At 43.4% G+C, this 20674-nt stretch overlaps 1 protein-coding gene across 9 annotated transcripts in view; it reads right to left on the bottom strand.

Annotated features, from left to right (window-relative positions):
• The window catches only part of TLN2 (talin 2), a 440089-nt gene that overhangs the window by 78203 nt on the left and 341212 nt on the right, over positions 1-20674 (bottom strand). For 8 of the 9 annotated variants that reach the window (XM_073211939.1, XM_073211935.1, XM_073211941.1 and 5 more), the window contains 5 exons: positions 19215-19308; positions 17195-17284; positions 8426-8548; positions 7054-7197; positions 5299-5460 (listed from right to left, as the gene is read on the bottom strand). In XM_073211939.1, coding sequence (XP_073068040.1) covers positions 5299-5460; positions 7054-7197; positions 8426-8548; positions 17195-17284; positions 19215-19308 — 613 coding nt within the window. The remainder of the gene's footprint in view (positions 1-5298; positions 5461-7053; positions 7198-8425; positions 8549-17194; positions 17285-19214; positions 19309-20674) is intronic. The other variant, XM_073211942.1, reaches the window with a different exon arrangement.

The raw sequence follows: 20674 nt of genomic DNA, 5'->3' as shown, positions 1-20674 counted from the left end.
GGGAATGGACTAGAACTACCCCCAACGTCATAGTCAAGGAGACCAGACACAAAAGGATCTACTATGTGATTCCATTTGTGCAATGTACAAAAACAGGTGAAATTAATGTAGACTGTTAGCAGCCAAGGTCACTCTTCAGAGCAGGTAAGCCTGAAGGAGCCCAAAGCAGCTTCTGGGGGCTGGCCACATTCTGTTTCTTGACCTGGCTGCGCTCACCTTGCTGTATTCAACTTGAGAAAATTCACTGAGCTCTCACACGTGTGTGCTTTTTGTCTATCTTATGCTCCAGTTTTCTTTTTTAAAAATTAGGAGCAGGTGAGACACTGGCATTGAATGATCAGTCACATTGCTTATTAATGATCCAGATGGCTGAGAATCCAGGAACGCAGCCTGTGACCTGTGCAGGCTGCCTCACAAAGGGTCAACACTTTCCAGGGTAACCTCCTCAGGAACAAGACCGTTCAAAGCAACAGCCTGTGGCCCGGTGACAGCACCCCTGCCTTCCAACAAAGGGCTCCATATGAGAAGGCAGTTATGTTTGTAGAAGAATGTAAATTTCCTTGTTAAATGACCTTAACATGTTTAACCATTTTGAGCAACATAAAAAGCCAATTTAGATAGGGAACAAAAAAACCAGAGGCACGAACATTATGAAACAAACCAGATATGAGATGCGAGCATTTCTATTTTTTGATACTGCAAGAGTAGGCAGGCACCGCAGTTTTAAAGGCTATTTCTGAATAACAACTACATTCCAATCAAGCCTTGGCAGCTTGGGACAATAATTACACATCCACCATGCTAACATGTTCATTGGAATTCCCAGGAGCCTGGCTAATTTACTCTCTGGGCTGATACAATGCGTGGCTTGCCTGTGCTCTTGCTTTCCCCACCAGACAGGGGCTGACCTCTACCCTAACCTCGCGATTCTGCCATTCTTCCAGGCCCAGTGGAAACGCTGCATGCCTGCTACTTCTTGCTCAGCTATGGCCTCAGTTCTAAGGGCCTTTCAGGTACTCAACTAATGTTGAGTTAGCATCTGTTCCCTGTGCGGCGCTGGGCGCTGGCAATGTATCCAGTGAAATGTCTTGGCCCTCTAATCTTGTGCTATTGACATCATTGACTCCTTGAGGTCAGGTCCTACCAGGCTTCAGAGTGACTTGGGAATACATAGGGAGACAGAGCGGGGCCACACAGCAGGAACCTGACAGAAGTGGCCCCAGCACAGGCAAGCCAGTGAAGCAGGCAGATGGCAGGGGCAGACTCGTTCATTAGAGGAACCCGAATCCAAGCTGCACTGGGGCAATCACGCCCCCTACAGTTGGGATGCTATAGCCTTCTAGCTCAAAGGAAGATGCCAAGCCCCCCACAGGTGGTGCACATTCTCCTCCTCCTTACCTTTCTACTCTTCCCACCCCTTTTTCTATTTTCTACAACCCTCTGGGCCTGTTAGGAAGGCTGGCATCTGATCAAGCCTCCAACCCTTAGTTGAGCTTTTTCAAAACGAAAAGCTGATTACCCAAGGTAAATCCCAAGGAATGGTCTTCTAAGTGTGCAGTTTCATAAGTTGCACTAATAGGATGAAGAAAGGACTTTTTTTGAGCATGGGCCCTAAAACCACATAGCATGTAGCTCATTGCTGTCCATAGGACTGGATGTTGAATAACGTGAAATAGGACGCCAAGCCACATTAACCACTTGTTTTCATTTTCAAAAAGGAAAGACTCTTTCTTTCAAAGGAGAATTTAACATCAGAATGGATGGTTTACATAGATACTGCTTCACTTCTGAATGCTGCTTCCACTCTGGGGACAGCTGAGCCACCCCAGTATACTGAATACTCAAATCTGCTGGGGAGTTTTACGCAGGCATGACAGTTCTCATGCGGTTGTCCCGTCACAGAATGTCTAGTACGCCAGCCATACAATGAAAGGGTAAATTCACTTAGCTGAAGGCCCAGGCCCCATCAGGGCAAGGGCATTCTTGACCCCTGGGTCAGGTCTCCTCTAAATATTCTTACTTAGCAAAATTGCACAGAGATCTGGAAGAAATAATTCTGCAAGTGCACGAGAATCAAAGATTCATGGACTTTGGTCAGAGAGGACCTCAAGATCACTTAATCCCAAATCCCCAATGTTCCAGATGATAAAACCAACCTAGAAAGTGATGTCTATGCCAAGGTCATGCCTCAAACCAGAACCCAGGGCCCCTGGCTCCCTTCTATCCTACTGACCTTAGACAGAGGCACCAAGAACAAGGAGTAAGAGAAGCCTACGAGGTGTCTTCTTCATTCTTTTTCTTCTGAAGAAACCTACTTCATCAATCCAAACATAAGGATAACCCAGATACTTACAGCCAAGTCAAATCCGTTAATGAGAGCTGAATCTGGTGTCTTTCGTATGTACTGGAAATGCTTAATTGCAAAACCCTAAGCTTCAACTTTGCTGTGAGAGGGAAGGCTACACTCTAGCTTCTCAGAAAAATAAAAGCTGCTGTTGCACAATTTCTACTTGGCACCCAGGCCTGAGGGACTGCGCATTTAAAATAACATTCCATTCCACACATCTGATGTGAGACACGGTGATAAGCTGAGTGGAAAAAGAAAAGCAGGCAACTGTATATGCGCTGAGCAGTAGACAATATCCATGATTAGGGGTCCTTGTGCTTCTAACGCGTCTGGCATTTAGAGTAACCCCTGGTGAGAAGTAGGATAAAGGTATTTATTCTTGCAGGGCCAAGCTTTGGAATTGAAAGAATGCTTTCAGTAGTGAATTAAGATGCCTGTCATACATTCTAATGGGTGCTGATAACCCACTGCAAAGTGATCTGCTCCCTGCACTCCCTGTTCTTCCACCTGGGCTCCCCTCCTTTCTTTGTGAGTGTGGCAGCTGAGATTTAGGCTTCAGTGCATCCTCATTATTTAAAAAAAAACACAATAAAACACTAGAAAGTGTAAAACTTACAGGCAGCTGTCTTAAGCATTTAGGGAATTAAAATTTGTATGTGTTTTTGCTATTTGACAGGATTCTTAGTCACTCTCTAAAACAGTAAATCTACTCAGTATATAGTGTGGCATGCTACAGTAAAATGACCTTTACCATTTTCCTATTAGTAAATTAAAAACAAAGCTCATGGCCCCTAGCAAACCCTGCCACCCCAGGGGAAGTGAAAAGCCAAGCACATTTAGGCAGGTTGAGGGGCAACAGTTTCAGTTCTGGTCCTTGCGCATTGTTGCCGACTGCCCGGATGCTCACAGGAGCCCAGGCCTTCATCTTCTCCACATCACATTCACCCTGCAACCCTCCTCTGATGTTTCTGTGCAGCTTTTAGCCCATCACAAGAGCTCATGTGCTACAGGGAATTGCAAAGAGGGTTTGACACTGTGAGGAGAATCTGAAAGAAGATGAGATCTTAACAGAGATGTTTTATACAGACATAGGTCAAGAAACGAAGGAGGGGGCAGAGAAGAAAGGTTTCCAGGAATTTCTACAGTTTCTTTCCTTTCTTTCCCCCCCTTGCTTCATCCGGTCTGTGTTTTAATGATCAGAAAATGGCCACATTGAAGAAAAAAATGAGCTGATTATATAAGATGTCCCCCCAGCTTTCAGCTCTATTGCTCTTTCCATCCCTGTCTCTCCAGACTTGCACACAAGCTCTGTAAACACATCAAGGTATTTCTTCCCAGGTTGGTGAGATGGATCAGTCTCTCCATGCTAAAGACTGGAATGGAATGCCAGGGGCAAGAGCACGATGCCATGGAGGAGCAGCGGCTCTGGGGTCTGGGTTTGAATCCCATTCATCACCTCCTGGCTGAGTCACCTTGGGAAATACGTAACCTCCTTGTACTTTACTGTCCTGACTATAAAATGGGGATGGCAAGCACAGGATGGGTGTGTGGACTGAATGAGTCACACACACACAGAACACTTGGAACAGGCTTTGTACAAACTAAACATTAAAAAAATGTAAGTTTTATTAATTTCTAATATCATGAACTATGATGGTTATTAAGGTAAGCTGCCACCAGGATCCTAGGGGCACCTGGGCACTGGCTTTAATTGATTAATTCATTTTTTACCTATCTTATTACTGTCTTTCAATAGCCAGGTTTTTATTTGTGTTTTTATTTTTTTTGTCTCTTTGTTTGAACAGCTAAGAAACTGCTGACTGGATAACTGCCCCACGCCCTCGCCTGCCAGCCTCCAGCGGCTGCTGGGCTGCATCTTCTCTCCTTTGCCTCTGCTTGGCTCAGCCTAGTGCGTAATGTCTCCACATGATCAACTTGAGTTTGTGCAGCACATGGAAAATAAGGTGTATGGTTGTACATCCTCTGGAGAGAACGGGGCTAAGTCCCATCACTCCAGGACTTGCCCAGCAACAAACCAGACCATCCTACCTCAATGAATGGGAAGATCCTTAAATAAAACGCTACCCCTCCAATGTCTTTCCCTTTGACAGATCCAGGTTTCCACAGAACTGGTAGTGGTAGCTTGCCTTCCACAACAATCTCCTCAGGGGCTGGGAGGCAGGCTCTGGCCCTTTGCCTGTGGCTGGCTGTCCGGCTGAGGCTGTTTTCCACCAGGTCTGCTGCCTGCTTGGTCCCTGCTTGGGGCAGACTGGGTCTCTGGTTTCTGTCACCCACCTGCAAGCATCACAGCTTAGCTACTGCAACTCCCTCCTCCCAAGGGCACCCTGCCCCTGCCTCCCCTGCAACCTATGGGCTTTAACACAAAGACGCATGTGGTATAAGCATGGAAAGCTCTGTTTTAAACATTTAAACAATTATTATCAGAATATTGTAGATTAAACTCATTAAAACAAAACTTAAAGTGATTTCCCACAATTTCCCATTCCTTTCTCCCTCCACCTTTCTTGGTCCAACTGATCAAGCAACAGCAGCAGAGCCCTCTGCTAACCCTCTCAAACCCACCCCTCAGAAGCAAACAGTTTAAGCAGCACACACACAAACACAAGGTGTTTGCTACTAAAACATAGTGCCAAGAGATGCTGTCTAGCCAAACCCTTCTAAACAGAATTCTGCCCCTAAGCTTCTCATGTACAGAATTTGGGGTGCACCCCCACTCTCTACTAAAAGGTTAGTAAAGACCAAGGCTGTTGGTTCTTCCAAGATAAATATCTCCCTTAGTAAGGACTCCTCAGTGATTTAAATCATGAGACCCGATTAGAAGTCAGACTTCACTAGACATGCCTTAGGAGAGCTGAGCTTAAACACGGTACTTCCTTCCCCTCTGCAGTAGGTGTTACAGGGGTGGCTGAGGCCTCAGCTCAGCGACCCACCTTGATGGTCTTCACCAGGTTGGCGGTGCTGTTGGCGACCTCCTTGGCTGACTGCACGAAGTGCCTCTTGGCCACCGGGTTGGCTGTCTTAGATGAGGCGATGCGGCAGGCGTTGCATAAGGCCGAGGTGTGCTTGGCGACGATTGTGGCAGCTGACAGAACCTATAAAGCATGGAGCTGGGTTGGGGGTGCCCCTGGCTTCAGGGCAGAGACATGAAGTTCAGAGGAGTCCCCCTGAACCTGAGCCCTGGGCTCTTCTTCTTCCGGGCCTGTGTCCCCAGAGCATGTGTCAGTTCTGCCACCATCAAAGTCACCCCAAGAAAGCACAGGGTACGATTTATTAAGGAGGAGGGAATGAAGGAAAAGAAAGGAGGTGCTGCTGTAGTGATGGGAGTGGGCTGGGCCGCAGTCTTAAAGGAGGTGCAGTCAGCTGTGCTTTGGAACCCCAGCCAGGAGGGATACGGTCCAGGGTCTAGGCCAGCGCGCTGCCCAACAGAAATGGTGTGTGAACCGTGTGTGTAATTTTAAATTTCCTAGAAGCCACATTAAAATAAGTAGAGAAACCAGAGAAATTAATTTAAATAATATATTTTATTTCATTTGATTTACCCAAAACATTTCATTTTCCCATATAGTCAATTTAAGAATATTACTGAGATTTCACAATCTTTTCTTATTGGATCAAATCTTCAAAATCCAGTGTGTGTTTACACATAGAGTCCATCATGATTTGGACTAGCTACATTTCAAGCCCTTTCTAGCCACATGCAGCTAGGGGCCAGCAAGCAGGAGAGCTCAGGTCTAGGTGAGTAAAACAAGCATCGAGGTGTACCAGCTCCTTCCCTCATCCACAGGTGGGCTCAGGGCACCCCACTAGGTCTGGCTCAGGAATCTCCTAGGCTTTACCCCACATAGCTCTCCTGGATGCACCTGATCTACTCTGCTGAGGCTGGTAACACCTGTTGGGCCCTAATGGGACAGGTAAGGAATCTCAGGCACACTGAGGTCTTACACACCAGCTCTCAGGCCTGTTGGGGGTTGAGATGGTCCCTTAGTGCCTCCTTTACTTGGGCCCTTCCTAACAGATGTCCATCTCAGGGTTCACGGTGGACGTGCCACTCACAGGCTGCCTCTATTAGCCCATGTAGGCCAGTTCTTAGTCATTTGAGCACAAACCTGTTCAAATAAGTGAACAGGACTCCATGCCACTTGGGAATATCATGGAATGTCACACATACAGTCTATGTGCTATGGATTCTGGCCCAACTTGGAGGCCTGGTTTGGTACCACCATCTCTGTCGAGTGAGCCCTGACAGCCCCTCAGAGAATTCATCACACCCTTCTCTGTGCCTCCCTGGCACTGCCACCATACCCTGATCATTCCTCTACCAAACTTGACCCGACAGAGTAAGAGCCAAGGACAAAGGGGATCCGGTCTTACTTGTATAGATCCTAAGTGCTGAGCAGAGAACAAGCCCTCAGTGTACATTCCCTGAACTGAAAGAAATTAGGAGACTCCTGCTGACCCTCATGGTGAGAACTTCACTCCTACTGCCTTCTGGCACCCCATTTCAAAGCACCTGTACATTTCCAATTCCACAACATCTTGTAATATCCTCTTAGATCATTATCCACTGTGCTGCATTTAGCTGACTTTGCAAGCTCTGGAAGAACATATTCCTTACTAATTCCTCACAGGCTCCCACAACCCACCTACTGGGAACTCACAGATCTCATATCCTTGCCCCGCGTTACCTGTGATGGGCTGCTGCCGGGGTCCACCAGGTTCTGGCATGCCATCTGGATAGCTTGGTTAGCCCGGGCAAATTGGATGGGGTCCACGAGGCCCTGGTGGCCCGCCTGGCTGTTTGGATCAGAGATGCCGACCAAGTATGCAGCCTGGAAAGGAAAGAGGAAATCCACAGCTAAGGCTTTCTGGGCTCCTAGATAAGCCTGTGGGGGACAATGGTGTTGACATATATATGCAGCAGTTATTCTAAGAAGTTCCTTAGTGCAAGCTGGTCAGGGTCCAGGGATGGACAGGCCAGTGCCAGCCTGGGCCATAGACATGCTTACAGGAGTCTTCTTGGCATAAAAAAGCCTCAAAAGTTCCTCTGTGGGGGCATGGAGAAGGATGGATACAGCTCTGACTGCTTCTGGCAGCCATTTTATGACCATGAGGGTACCCAGCCTCAGCAGGAAGCTGATTCTTTGGCTTGCAGCGGGGAGACGTAGGACAAAAGTGGGTCAAAACCGATGGTGCGGAGCTGCTCGGTCAGCCACCCCCCGAGGCTGCCCCTCACATGAGGGTTTCTCATCTCACACCATATTGCATCCTTATTGTTTGGGCCAGTATGTTCAATAAGAAGAAAGAATGATTACAATGGCTCAAGAAGAAGAATAAAAAAGCAGTATTTGGTCTCCAAGGGGAGAAAAAGGCTATAAAAGAGGGTTCTCTTAAATCCCTTTGGGTGTGTGAGTTAAATTAACAGAGAAAATGGGTCTGTGAGAATTTTAACCCCAGTTCATTTCCCCTGAGATTTGAGGGGCAAGATCATTTCATCCTCCAAAGTAGGGATGTTTTTCTTTGGCTCAGTAAAATCTTCTCAAGGTAATTGTCAAATGATAAATCCTTCAAGATAAATGCTGATATTTGAAGTTTCAGTCCCATGAGCCCTACAGTTATTGGAAACGCAGAGGATAGTCAAAGGAGAGAGCCAGGAACATGCCTGATCACATCTCTGCAAGAAGGGATCTAGTTTTTCTCCCTCTGATCCTAAAAAGGGCATGACTAAGATTTTTGCAATTCTAAAGCCTCAGAGAGAATTTGAATTATGTAACACATATTTTTTTTCCCTCCCCCACTAAAACAACTCATCTGAAAAAACGGCCTTTAAGAAAGAAAACAGGGTGGCCTCTGAACCCGGGCCTCCAGGGCTGGGTCTGTGGTCCTCAGGGTCTCACTCACCTGCCCAGGCTGCTCTGCTCTTGGGGAGTACCTGGCTGGTGGTTTGTCGAAATGCCCTGGCCAGCACAGGAGCCGAAGCTGGGGCTGCCCCATGCCCTCCACAGGAATCCTGTACAGGCTGGAAGGCCTGTATCCTGGGGCACGGGACCAGTCCCTTACCTGGGCTGCAGCCTCTGTCAGCCCGCAGAGAGCCTTGGACGCAATCCCCACACACTCCCCAAAGGCAGGGAGGTCCCCTGTTTTGGCATTTTGTGAAATCCCTGCCATCGACTCGCCAAGAACCTGCAAAACCGACAAGCAGCAATGTTATCTGACCGGCATCCCTTAAGATCATGTGGTAGAGGGGCTACACTTCCAAATGTTAACATTCAAGGCCACTTAATTTACAAAACATTTGCGGTTATTTTCCTTTATTTGCATAGAGATTCAAGAGTGTTAGATCATTTCTGTCTCAGAGAGAAATGTGTAAGGGAAATATGATCCTTTCATCTTAAAGTTATCTATATCTCAAGGAAATAATACTTAATACACACCGATCAATAAAGTAAAATCTATCCAGAGCATCCCATGGGTGAAGAACCTGAGAACTGCTATTTCCAAGAATATAAAAATCAGGCACATCCAAGATGGACAGTGACTGTGAAGGGGTATATGGGGGGGACTTGGTGAAGGGGGGAACCTAGTAAACATAATGTTCTTTCTGTAACTGTAGATTAATGATATCAAAATAAAAAAATAAATTAAAATAAATCAGGCACATCCACTGAGTGATGGGTGATATCACACCCAGAAAGCAGAAGACATACCCTTCCCAATATCATTCATTCACTTATTGAAAGTAAAATCTAAATGCTTTTGTTAAGAAGTGTATAGATAGATACTCTGAACACTAAGGGTGTCTCCTAAATTTCTAAGTATTTCCCCTTACTTTGAAAATCACTGGTGGATTCTTGCTTCAGAAAGGGATTTTCATATGCAGGATCCAACCCAGAGAGGTTAAGCACCTTGTACAAGGTCACACAGAAGGCCACATGAGCAGAGGCAGGGAAGCCTGCTCGGTATCTGATGTTCAATCTTCTGTGGGCCTCATCCTGTCCCAGGAGGGCAGGTCCTACTTTCCAGGGTCACAAGTGGTGGAGTGGAAGGATATTCAACACGACCCTTTGGAGAGACGATGGCATTGCAATGTCTAGAACCAAACTCAGAGTTCTCTGCTTACAATAAGCCATCTTGGATGGAAAAAAGAAATGCCCTAAAATAGCTTATACATACAAAACAATCCAATTTACATAAGGACTTGCAAAGCAAATGACTTAGAGGGTATATATAAATATTTTTGGAATCATTAATCTACAATTACATGAGCAACATTATGGTTACTAGACTCCCCCCATCATCAAGTCCCTACCACAAACCCCATTACAGTCGCTGTCCATCAGTGTAGTAAGACGCTATAGAGTCACTACTTGTCTTCTCTGTGTTGAACAGCCCTCCCCATGCCCCCACCCCCTACATTATGTGTGCTAATCGTATTGCCCCTTTTCCGCACCATTATCCCTTCCTTCCCACCCACCATCCCCAGTCCCTTTCCCTTTGGTAACTGTTAGTCCATTCTTGGATTCTGTGAGTCTGCTGCTGTTTTGCTCCTTCAGTTTTTTTCTTTGTTCTTATACTCCACAGATGAGTGAAATCATTTGATACTTTCTTTCTCCACCTGGCTTATTTCATTGAGCATAATACCTGCTGGCTCCATCCATGTTGTTGCAAATGGTAGGATTTGTTTTCTTCTTATGGCTGAATAATATTCCATTGTGTATATGTACTACATCTTCTTTATCCATTCATCTATTGATGAACACTTAGGTTGCTTCCATTTCTTGGCTATTGTAAATGGTGCTGAGATAAACATAGGGGTGCATATGTCTTTTTTAAATTGGCTGCTGCATTCTTAAGGTAAATTCCTAGAAGTGGAATTCCTGGGTCAAATGGTATTTCTATTTTGAGCTTTCTGAGGAACCTCAATATTGCTTTCCACAATGGTTGAACTAATTTACATTCCCACCAGCAGTGTAGGAGGGTCCCCCTTTCTCCGCAATCTCATCAACATTTGTTGTTGTTTGTCTTTTGGATGGTGGTGATCCTTACTGGTGTGAGATGATATCTCATTGTGGTTTTAATTTGCATTTCTCTGATGATTAGCGATGTGGAGCATCTTTTCATGTGTCTGTTGGCCATCTGAATTTCTTCTTTGGAGAAGTGTCTGTTCAGATCCTGTGCCCATTTTTTAACTGGCTTATTTGCTTTTTGTTTGTTGAAGTAAATGAGCTCTTTATATATTTTCGATGTTAATCCTTTATTGGATATGTCATTTATGAATATATTCTCCCATACTGTAGGATGTCTTTTTGTTCTATTGATGATGTCCTTTGCTGTACAGAAGCTTTTTAGTTTGATATAGTCCCACTTGTTCATCTTTGCTTTTGTTTCCCTTGCCCGGGGAGATATGTTCATGAAGAAGTTGCTCATGTTTATGTCCAAGAGATTTTTGCCTATGTTTTTTTCTAAGAGTTTTATGGTTTCATGACTTACATTCAGGTCTTTGATCCATTTCGAATTTACTTTTGTGTATGGGGTTAGACAATGATCCAGTTTCATTCTCTTACATGTAGCTGTCCAGTTTTGCCAAAACCAGCTGTTGAAGGGGTTGTCATTTCCCCATTGTATATCCATGGCTCCTTTATCATATATTAATTGGCCATATATGTTTGGGTTAACATCTCAACTCTCTATTCTGTTCAGCTGGTCTGTGGGTCTGTTCTTGTGCTAGTACCAAATTGTCTTGATTACTGTGGCTTTGTAGTAGAGCCTGAAGTTGGGAAGCGAGATCTCCCCTGCTTTATTCTTCCTTCTCAGGATTGCTTTGGCTATTTGGGGTCTTTTGTGGTCCCATGTGAATTTTATAACTATTTGTTCCAGTTAGTTGAAGAATGTTGTTGGTATTTTGATAGGGATTGAACTGAATCTGTAGATTACGTAAAGCAGGATAGCCATTTTGACAATATCAATTCTTCCTAGCCAAGAGCATGGGATGAATTTATTAGTTTCCTCTTTAATTGCTCTTAGGAGTGTCTTGTAGTTTTCAGGGTATAGGTCTTTCACTTCCTTGGTTAGGTTTATTCCTAGGTATTTGATTCTTTTTGATGCTATTGTGAATGGAATTGTTTTCCTGATTTCTCTTTCTGCTAGCTCATCGTCAGTGTATAGGAAAGCAACAGATTTCTGTGTATTAATTTTGTATCCTGCAACTTTGCTGAATTCAGATATTAGATCTAGTAGTTTTGGAGTAGAGTCCTTAGGGTTTTTATGTACAATGTCATGTTATCTGCAAATAGTGACCATTTAACTTCTTCTTTACAAATCTGGATGCCTTGTATTTCTTTGTTTTGTCTGATTGTTGTGGCTGGGACCTCCAGTACTATATTGAATAACAGTGGGGAGAGTGGGCATCCCTGTCTTGTTCCTGAATTTAGGTGAAAAGCTTTCAGCTTCTCGCTATTATGTATGATGTTGGCTGTGGGTTTGTCATATATGGCCTTTATTATGTTGAGGTACTTGCCCTGTATACCCATTTTGTTGAGAGTTTTGATCATGAATGGATGTTGAATTTTGTCAAATGCTTTTTCAGCATCTATGGAGATGATCATGTGGTTTTTGTCCTTCTTTTTGTTGATGTGGTGGATGATGTTCATGGATTTTTGAATGTTGTGCCATCCTTGCATCCCTGAGATGAATCCCACTTGATCATGGTGTATGATCCTCTTGAAGTATTTTTTTGAATTCGGTTTGCTAATATTTTGTTGAGTATTTTTGCATCTATGTTCATTCATCAGGGATATTGGTCTGTAATTTTCTTTTTTTGTGGGGTCTTTGCCTGGTTTTGGTATTAGGGTGATGCTGGCTTCATAGAATGAGTTTGGAAGTATTCCCTTCTATTCTATTTTTGGAAAACTTTAAGGAGAATGGGCATTGTCTTCTCTATATGTCTGATAAAATTCAGCTGTGAATCCATCTGGCTTGGGAGTTTTGTTCTTGGGTAGTTTTTTGATTACTGATTCAATTTTGTTGCTGGTAATTGGTCTGTTTAGATTTTCTGTTTCTTCCTTGGTCAGTCTTGGAAGGTTGTATTTTTCTAGGAAAGTTGTCCATTTCTTCTAGGTTTTCTAGCTTGTTAGCATATAGGTTTTCATAGTAGTCTCTAATAATTCTTTGTATTTCTGTGGGGTCCGTCATGATGTTTCCTTTCTCATTTCTGATTCTGTTTCTGTGTGTAGATTCTCTTTTTCTCTTAATAAGTCTGGCTAGGGATTTATCTATTTTGTTTGTTTTCTCAAAGAACCAGCTCTTGGTCTCATTGATTTTTTCTATTGCTTTATTCTTCCTAATTTTATTTATTTTGTCTCTGATCTTTATTATGTCCCTCCTTCTGCTGACTCTGGACCTCATTTGTTCTTCTTTTTCCAATTTCAATTATTGTGACTTTAGACTATTCATTTGGGATTGTTCTTCCTTCTTTAAATAGGGCTGGATTGCAATATACTTTCCTCTGACAACTGCCTTCACTGAGTCCCACAGAAGTTGGGGCTTTGTGCTACTGTTGTCATTTGTCTCCATATATTGCTTAATCTCTGTTTTCATCGATCCATTGATTATTTAGGAGCATGCTGTTAAGCCTCCATGTGCTTGTGAGCCTTTTTGTTTTCTTTGTACAATTTATTTCTAGTTTTATGCCTTTGTGATCTGAGCAGTTGGTTGGTAGAATTTCAGTCTTTTTGAATTTACTGAGGTTCTTTTTGTGGCCTAGTATGTGGTCTATTCTAGAAAATGTTCCATGTGTACCTGAGAAGAATGTGTATCTTGTTGCTTTTGGGTATATAGTTCTGTAGATGTCTGTTAGGTCCATCTGTTCTAATGTGTTGTTCAGTGTCTCTGTGTCCTTACTTATTTTCTGTCTGGTTGATCTGTCCTTTGGAGTGTGAGGTATGTTGAAGTCTCCTAAAATGAATATTGAAGGACCCCCACCAGTAAGATGGCAAACTTCTGGCTTCTCTTCTGGGTCCTCAGTTCCTGATGGCACCACCTGAAGCCCAATCACCTCTCGCCCCCCTCCCAATCCCAGCACCTAGCCACCAGCCACCAGCCCCATAGAAGTAACACCACAATCACCCCATGCCCCTTCCTATATAACCCGGCACCTTTCCCTAATAAAGCGGAATTCTCCGGTGAATTCCTGCTGTGTGTCGCTCCTTTCCTTTCAAATATATTGCATTCTGTTTCCTCCTTTAATTCTGTTAGTATTTGTTTCACATATGTCAGTGTTCCTGTGTTGGGTGCATATATAGTTGTAATGGTTATATTCTCTTGTTGGACTGACCCCTTTATCATTATGTAATGTTCTTCTTTTTCTCATTACTTTCCCTGTTTTGAAGTCTATTTTGTCTGATATAAGTACTGCAACACCTGCTTTTTTCTCCCCATTGTTTGCATGAAATATCTTTTTCCATCCCTTCACTTTAAGTCTGTGTATATCTTTGGGTTTGAGGTGAGTCTCTTGTAAGCAGCATATAGATGGATCTTGTTTTTTTATCTATTCTATCACTCTATGTCTTTTGACTGGTAAATTCAGTCCATTTACATTCAGGATGATTATCTATAGATATGTACTTATTGCCATTGCAGGCTTTGGATTCGTGGTTACTAAAGGATCAAGTATAGCTTCTTTACTATCTAACCATCTAACTCTCTTATTAAGCTATTATAAACACAGTCTGATGATTCTTTATTTCTCTCCCTTCTTATTCTTCCTCCTCCATTCTTTATATGTTAGGTGTTTTATTCTGTACTCCTTTGTGTTTCCTTTGACTGTTTTTGTGCATAGTTGATTTCATTTTTTGCGTATAGTTAGTATTTGGTTGATCTGCTTTCTTTGCTGTGATTTTATTTTCTCTGGTGACATCTATTTAGCCTTAGGAGTGCTTCCATCTAGAGCAGTCCCTTTAAAATACCCTGTAGAGGTGGTTTGTGGGAGGTAAATTCCCTCAACTTTTGCTTGTCTGGAAACTGTTTAATCCCTCCATCAAATTTAACTGATAATCATGCTGGATACAGTATCCTTGGTTCAAGGCCCTTCTGTTTCATTGCATTAAGTATATCCTGCCATTCTCTTCTGGCCTGTAAGGTTTCTGTTGAGAAGTCTGATGATAGCCTGATGGGTTTTCCTTTGTAGGTGATCTTTCTTCCTCTCTCTGGCTGCCTTTAATACTCTGTCCTTGTCTTTGCTCTTTGCCATTTTAATTATTATATGTCTTGGTGTTGTCCTCCTTGGGTCCCTTGTGTTGGGACATTTGTGGGCTTTTTTGGTCTGAGAGACTATTTCCTTCCCTAGCTTGAGGAAGTTTTCAGAAATTATTTCTTCAAAGACACTTTCTATCCCTTTTCCTCTCTGTTCTTCTTCTGATACCCGTATAATGCAAATATTGTTCTGCTTGGATTGGCCAAACAGTTCTCTTAATATTCTTTCATTCCTAGAGATCCTTTTACCTCTCTCTGCCTCGGCTTCTCTGTGTTCCTGTTCTCTGATTTCTATTCCATTAACAGTTTCTTGCACCTCGTCCAGTCTGCTCTTAAGCCTTTCTATTGGTTGTTTCATTTCTGTTATCTCCGTCCAGACTTCATTCCTTAGCTCTTGCATACTTCTCTGCAGGTCCATCAGCATGGTTATGAATTCTTTTCATAACTTTTATTTTGAAATAAGTTTTATTTTCAAAACTTTTATTTTGAATTCTTTTTCAGGAAGATTGGTTATATCTCTCATCAGGCCCGCTCTCCGTGGTTGTCTGAGTGATTTCTGACCGGACCAGATTCTTCTGCCATTTTATGTCGATAGAAGTGGTTGCAGGCAGGTGGCATGTGTGTCAGCTGGGAGAACAAAGTCCCTTCCTGCTTGTTGGTTGCCTTGCCCTTCTCCGCTGCCTGTGCTGGTTACCCACACCCCGGGAGCAGACTCTGGGACTATCTCCTGAGCTGCCGTGGGCAGGGCTGCCCTCAGGCTAGCTTAGAGCACTGAGGGGAGTTGCCACGCTGGGTGTATTCTCCTGCAAGAACAGCACCCCTTCGTGCCTTCTGGACCTCGCTCTGGCTTCTGCTCTCTGTCATAGTTAGCTGCGCGCTGGGAGGAGACTCTGTGTGGTTGCTGTGGGCGGGGCCACTTTCCAGCTGCTCTGCAGCTGTGGCGGGTCAGCTGGTTTGCTTTAGCACCAGGAATGGCAGGCTGCTTATTGCTGTGAGGGGCTTTGGGGCTGCTTTACCCCCAAGGGGGTTAGAGGGCCCCAAGTTCTTCAAGATTACCAGCCTGCTGGGCTGAGTGTGCTGGGACGATTTTTTTCAGCTGTTGAGCCCTTGTCCCTCTAAGACTTTAAAAAGGTGCCTGCTTTTCTTTTGTCCCAGGGGAGACAGCTGTGGGGACCTGCTTGTAGTCTCCCTCTCGGACCCTACCCTTCCATTTCTCTAATATCCAGCACACCATGCAATGTGTGTCTGTGCTCCCGGTGCAGATTACTAGGGCTGGGTACTTAGCAGTCCTGTGCTCCCTCTCCCTCCCCACTCTGACTCCTTTCCTCCCACCGGGGAGCTGAGGTGGGGGGAGTGCTCGGGTTCCGCTGGGTCATGGCTTTGTACCTTACCCCCTTTGTGAGATGCTGAGTTCTCGCAGATATAGATATAGCCTGGCTGTTGTACTGTATCCTCTGGTCTCTCTTTTAGGAATAGTTGTATTATATTTTCAAAAATATATATGGTTTTGGGAGGAGATTTCCACTGCCCTACTCATGCCACCATCTTGAGCTGGAAGCCGAGGATATTTTTATGTATAGTATTTTCTTCTCCCTAAGCTTGCAGCCCTCTTTCAGAAGGTATAGTTTCTTTGGATCAAAGTATGTAAGGCAAACACATCCTTCCCTTACACAATCTATAAATCCACAAGGGACGCTGGACAGAGAAAACTCTAGTTTAACCCAATGAAAGCAAGCCCTCCTGACATCACCAGTACAGATGTTTCCCCAAAACTAAGATAAAAGTGATATAAACAAACACAGTCGTGCTTCAAGTAAAAGCCAGATTGCAACTGCTCAATATCCATTCATCTCACATTGTAATCTGATTTTGAAGCAATCTCAAAAATATTGGTATTATTATGATAGGTCAGTGTTTTTGAACCTTTTTAATAATTATTATTATCGCTCCACTAAGAAGTCTTTTTGGACTTTTCCCTCCTAATTGCCACCCACATCAAATTAAACACTAAGAAATAATATCTTGTTGAGTAAAGTTAAGATTTGGTGAGGGATACAATCCATTATATTGTTTTCGATTTTTCCACCCACCAAAAAAAAAAAAAATACCCTTACACTTTTTCAGTCCCCTTGAACTACATGTCATGGGTGGATGACAAAAAGAACACAGAAGAGGGTCTGATATAAGCCAAGGTCACTGAAGGGTTTTCCCTAGCGGCTCACACCCACGTGAAGGAACTACACGATTTGATTCACAATGAGACCAATCTGTGATAAGGTATTGGGGAGAGGGGCATCCTCAAAGTATGGCTCCTGGGCCATATGGGGCAGGACCTGAGAACTTCTCAGATATGCACAATCTCAGACTCTCAGAATCAGAAACTCAGGGAAGGGGCCCAGCAATCTCAGTTTAACAAGACCCCCAGCTGATTCTGATGTATTGTCAAGTTTGAGAAGCCCCTGAGCAAAGGCTTTATGACACAGGCCGCCATACAGAGAGTGGCCACAGGCAGATGTGCACAAAGCATGTCCAGATTTTTCCCCACAATGAGGAGGATTAAGTAAGCATAGACAGGCTTACCTTGGAGTTTTCCATCACACTCTCAATGCAGTCAAAGTAAGAGAGGTCACTAACAGGTTCATTAGGATTGTCCAACATCCCCTTGACCGTCTACAGAAGGAGAACACAACAAGCAGGCAAATGTTATAGAACCAGAGAAATGCAACATGAAATACCAACTATCAACTTCCCTTCCACATACAGGATTCTGGGCACAATCACTCATTTACCCAGATTCTTGAGAGGAATTTAGATGACGGTATCCACGAATTTAGCTTTCCTGCTAGCAACACAACACTGATTGGGGGGTGGGAGTGGGGCTCAGGTTAGCTTTGACAGAGACAGGACGAGATGCCTGGTATCCACAGGAAGGGGGAGGTTTTTTTTTTTTTTCTTTTCTGAAAGTTAATGCAATGCAATATACTCTTGGTCAGTTAGCACAATTCCTTTGCTGGATAACTCCAAGGAGTTTGAATATCAAGGATACATTAACTCATTTCTACATGATTAGTACAGACCTCAGTTTTCAATTCTGGAACTTTTAATGGGTAGGCATGAAAGAAGGGAATTCCTCCAAACTGTCCATTTGGATGGCTCATTTGTTTTTAACTTAAAAGGTATAGAAGATGCTCACTCTTGTTCAGGGCTCCATCAAGGAACTGGGTATGGGGCTTGCTTCTTATCTGTCTCCAGTCCACTGAAAGCCACTGTAGCTTCCACGTTGTAATAACCTTTGATCATCAGTTATGAGGCACTCTTCCAGAGGAGCAAAGCCTGGAGATTGAGCCACCCAACCTCTTCTCCACTTAGTGAGAATTTGCATTAATACCTAGCAGCCTTTGAGGCACAGCCAACAAAAAGACGAGGTCATTTGAGTTACAAAATGTTGAGGGACGTAATGGTGGAGACTGCTGAGTTATTCAGTTCAAGATCTGAGGGGGAGAGGACAGCACAGAGGAGGAAGTCCTTTCATTGAAGAACCTCCTTCCCTTCCTTGGATGGTCAAAATTGTTTTAGCAACAGCAATTGTGAAATAGTCATAATTTTGGCAACCAAGGATACCATTAACAGAATATTTGTATCTGGGCCAACAGACCTCATTTAGATCAACAGCCCACATATCATTTGTATTTGCAAATGTGAACAGACCAGGATAGGGCAGTAAGTCACCCAATGCAGGAAACATTTTCCACTGTTTTCAGAATTCTTTAGTCCCATGGTAACAAGCCTCTTCTCACTTCCATCTGCATACGATGGCCTATTGCCATTGGCAGACTGGCCTCAAACAAACCCTTCAGAAACTGCAATTGAACCCTCCTTCTGTCATGGTGGATATCCCATGCTTATCACCCAGAAAACTGAAGGTACACTGGGTACAATCAACCCACGTTTACCAGATATCCATTTGGCTGTTTCGATATAATCTGCATTGGTTAGGACTGCTTTACATACAAGTAGGCACATTGATTTTATGTTTACCCATACCCGTCCTATGGGCATAAATGAATTTTCTATTATAAGTAAACTATAAATAAATGAATACAAATTGAAAAGCACCCCACTATGTTCTGGGCACTAGGGGTCCCACTGCCACCTTGATTGTATAGTAGTAAGCGTTACTCCTGGGTTTCTTTTAATCCCCTACCTGTTACAAAACAAAATGCATGGGGAAATCACTTTTATTCAAAAAGCATTATCTATCCCAGCTTCTCCTAACTATCCCATAATAATCACTCCTAAACTTTTTAGGTAGAAATTGCTCATCTTCGGCCTACATACAGGCCTCTTCCTGTCTGAAAGAAAGAACCCTTCAGCAAAATGCCTCTCATCCTAGTGGGAAAAGGGGAGGCAGGGATGATAACCCCATCGAGTCTATGTTCTCTTCATTTCTCTCCCACCTACACTGGAACTTTGGTCCCAACAGTTGCCCAGGAGAGAGATAAAAGAAAGAACAGAGGAGAAGAAACTGACCCTGCAGGAAAAGGACAGACACACACACACACACGCTCTGAAGTCCTCAGCAGCCCTCCCGGGGACCTACCTCCAGCTCCCGCAGGGCGTTGTCGCATTCCTTCTGGCCCGGAGCTTGTTGGGTGCACAGAGTGATGAGCTGGTTGATGCTCTCCGTCACAGCTCTGTGGCAGAGACAGAAAGCATTTCTTTGCTTCACTTTTGTTTTGTAAAGATCAACAGCAATTCCCCAACAACATATTGCGGCTTCACTAGAAATGCAATTAATTCACTATAAAAGCTGGGGTCCCCAAAGCTCTTCCACCTGGCTTTGAACAACCAGGGAGAAGACAGGACAACCAGAGCAGACAGAATGGGGTGTTCTTACCTTGCTTCTGATTACTCCTTTAATTTTCCCTTAAAAGCTACTAATGGTTCTCTTAAAGTATGACTACCTTTTAACATTCATTAAAAAGAATTTACACAACGTCCAAAGAAATCATAATAGTTTCCAGTATCCTTCATTAGCATCCCATAAGGGGTAAGATAATCTGAGCTAGGCTACTTTAGGTAGCCTTTGCATAGTTTGGAATATTTTATACATTTTAAAACACAGTAGACATATAGTAAATGGTGCCTATAATTTTAAAATCTCTTCATTAAATTCTACATAACTGACTAGTTCCTAGAAGCTAGCCCCAAATTATTCCTTAAAATAGCTATTTTCTTTGTTAACATTAATAGAAATTATGGATTTTTACATGTGTTTCTATTCTTTGTAGAACTTAAGAGGCAGCCCAGATTTTTTTCTGCATTATCAATGATTCCGCCCCTGCTGAGCAGCCCCTGCTTAATTCTTAAGTTAGGCCATGGATAATATAGCAAGTCATGCTCTACTTTGAGTCAAGTTTTTATAAGGTGTGAAATATAGGTCCAGGTTTTTTTTTTGGGGGGGGCAGACACATAAGGAAGTCCAATTATTCCAGCCCCATTTATTTAAAAGGCTATTCTTATTTGTGTAATTTTGTTACAAAATTGTTCTTGTAACTTTGTTGGCAATCCGTTTACCATATTTGTGTGGGTTTACTTCTGGACTCTACTCCATTCCACTGACCTACATGTCTAACCCATTGCCAACACCACATTGTTTTGATTACTGCAGATTTATACTAAATCTTAGAATCAAATACTCTTGCATTTTATAAATGAAAAAACAGAGATGAGATAATTCCCTAAGGGGATGGTACAAGTAAGGAGCAGAAACAAGACTTGAACCCATGCCTATATGACTCCAAAGCCAGATCCATAACCACTTTCCTACTGGGTTACAGCTGGTCCCCACTTCTGGCAGGGCCCTGCATTCTGTTCACGGTTACTAACCAGTGCAGCTAACAGGCAGCACAAAACAAAACAAACAATAACAAGATAGAGCACATATTGCTGTTAATCATTAACAATGCCTCACATAAAAGATGCCTCATTTTATTCAATTGGCTTTGCAGCTTCCCACAGAATATTAAATTAGATGGAAATGATGTTGCCAATGTACGA

The sequence above is a fragment of the Manis javanica genome, chromosome 8 (assembly GCF_040802235.1).
Source record: "Manis javanica isolate MJ-LG chromosome 8, MJ_LKY, whole genome shotgun sequence".
Classification (NCBI taxonomy): domain Eukaryota; kingdom Metazoa; phylum Chordata; class Mammalia; order Pholidota; family Manidae; genus Manis; species Manis javanica.
The sequence above is the reverse complement of the archived record's forward strand: the minus strand, read 5'-3'. Positions and strand labels throughout refer to the sequence as shown.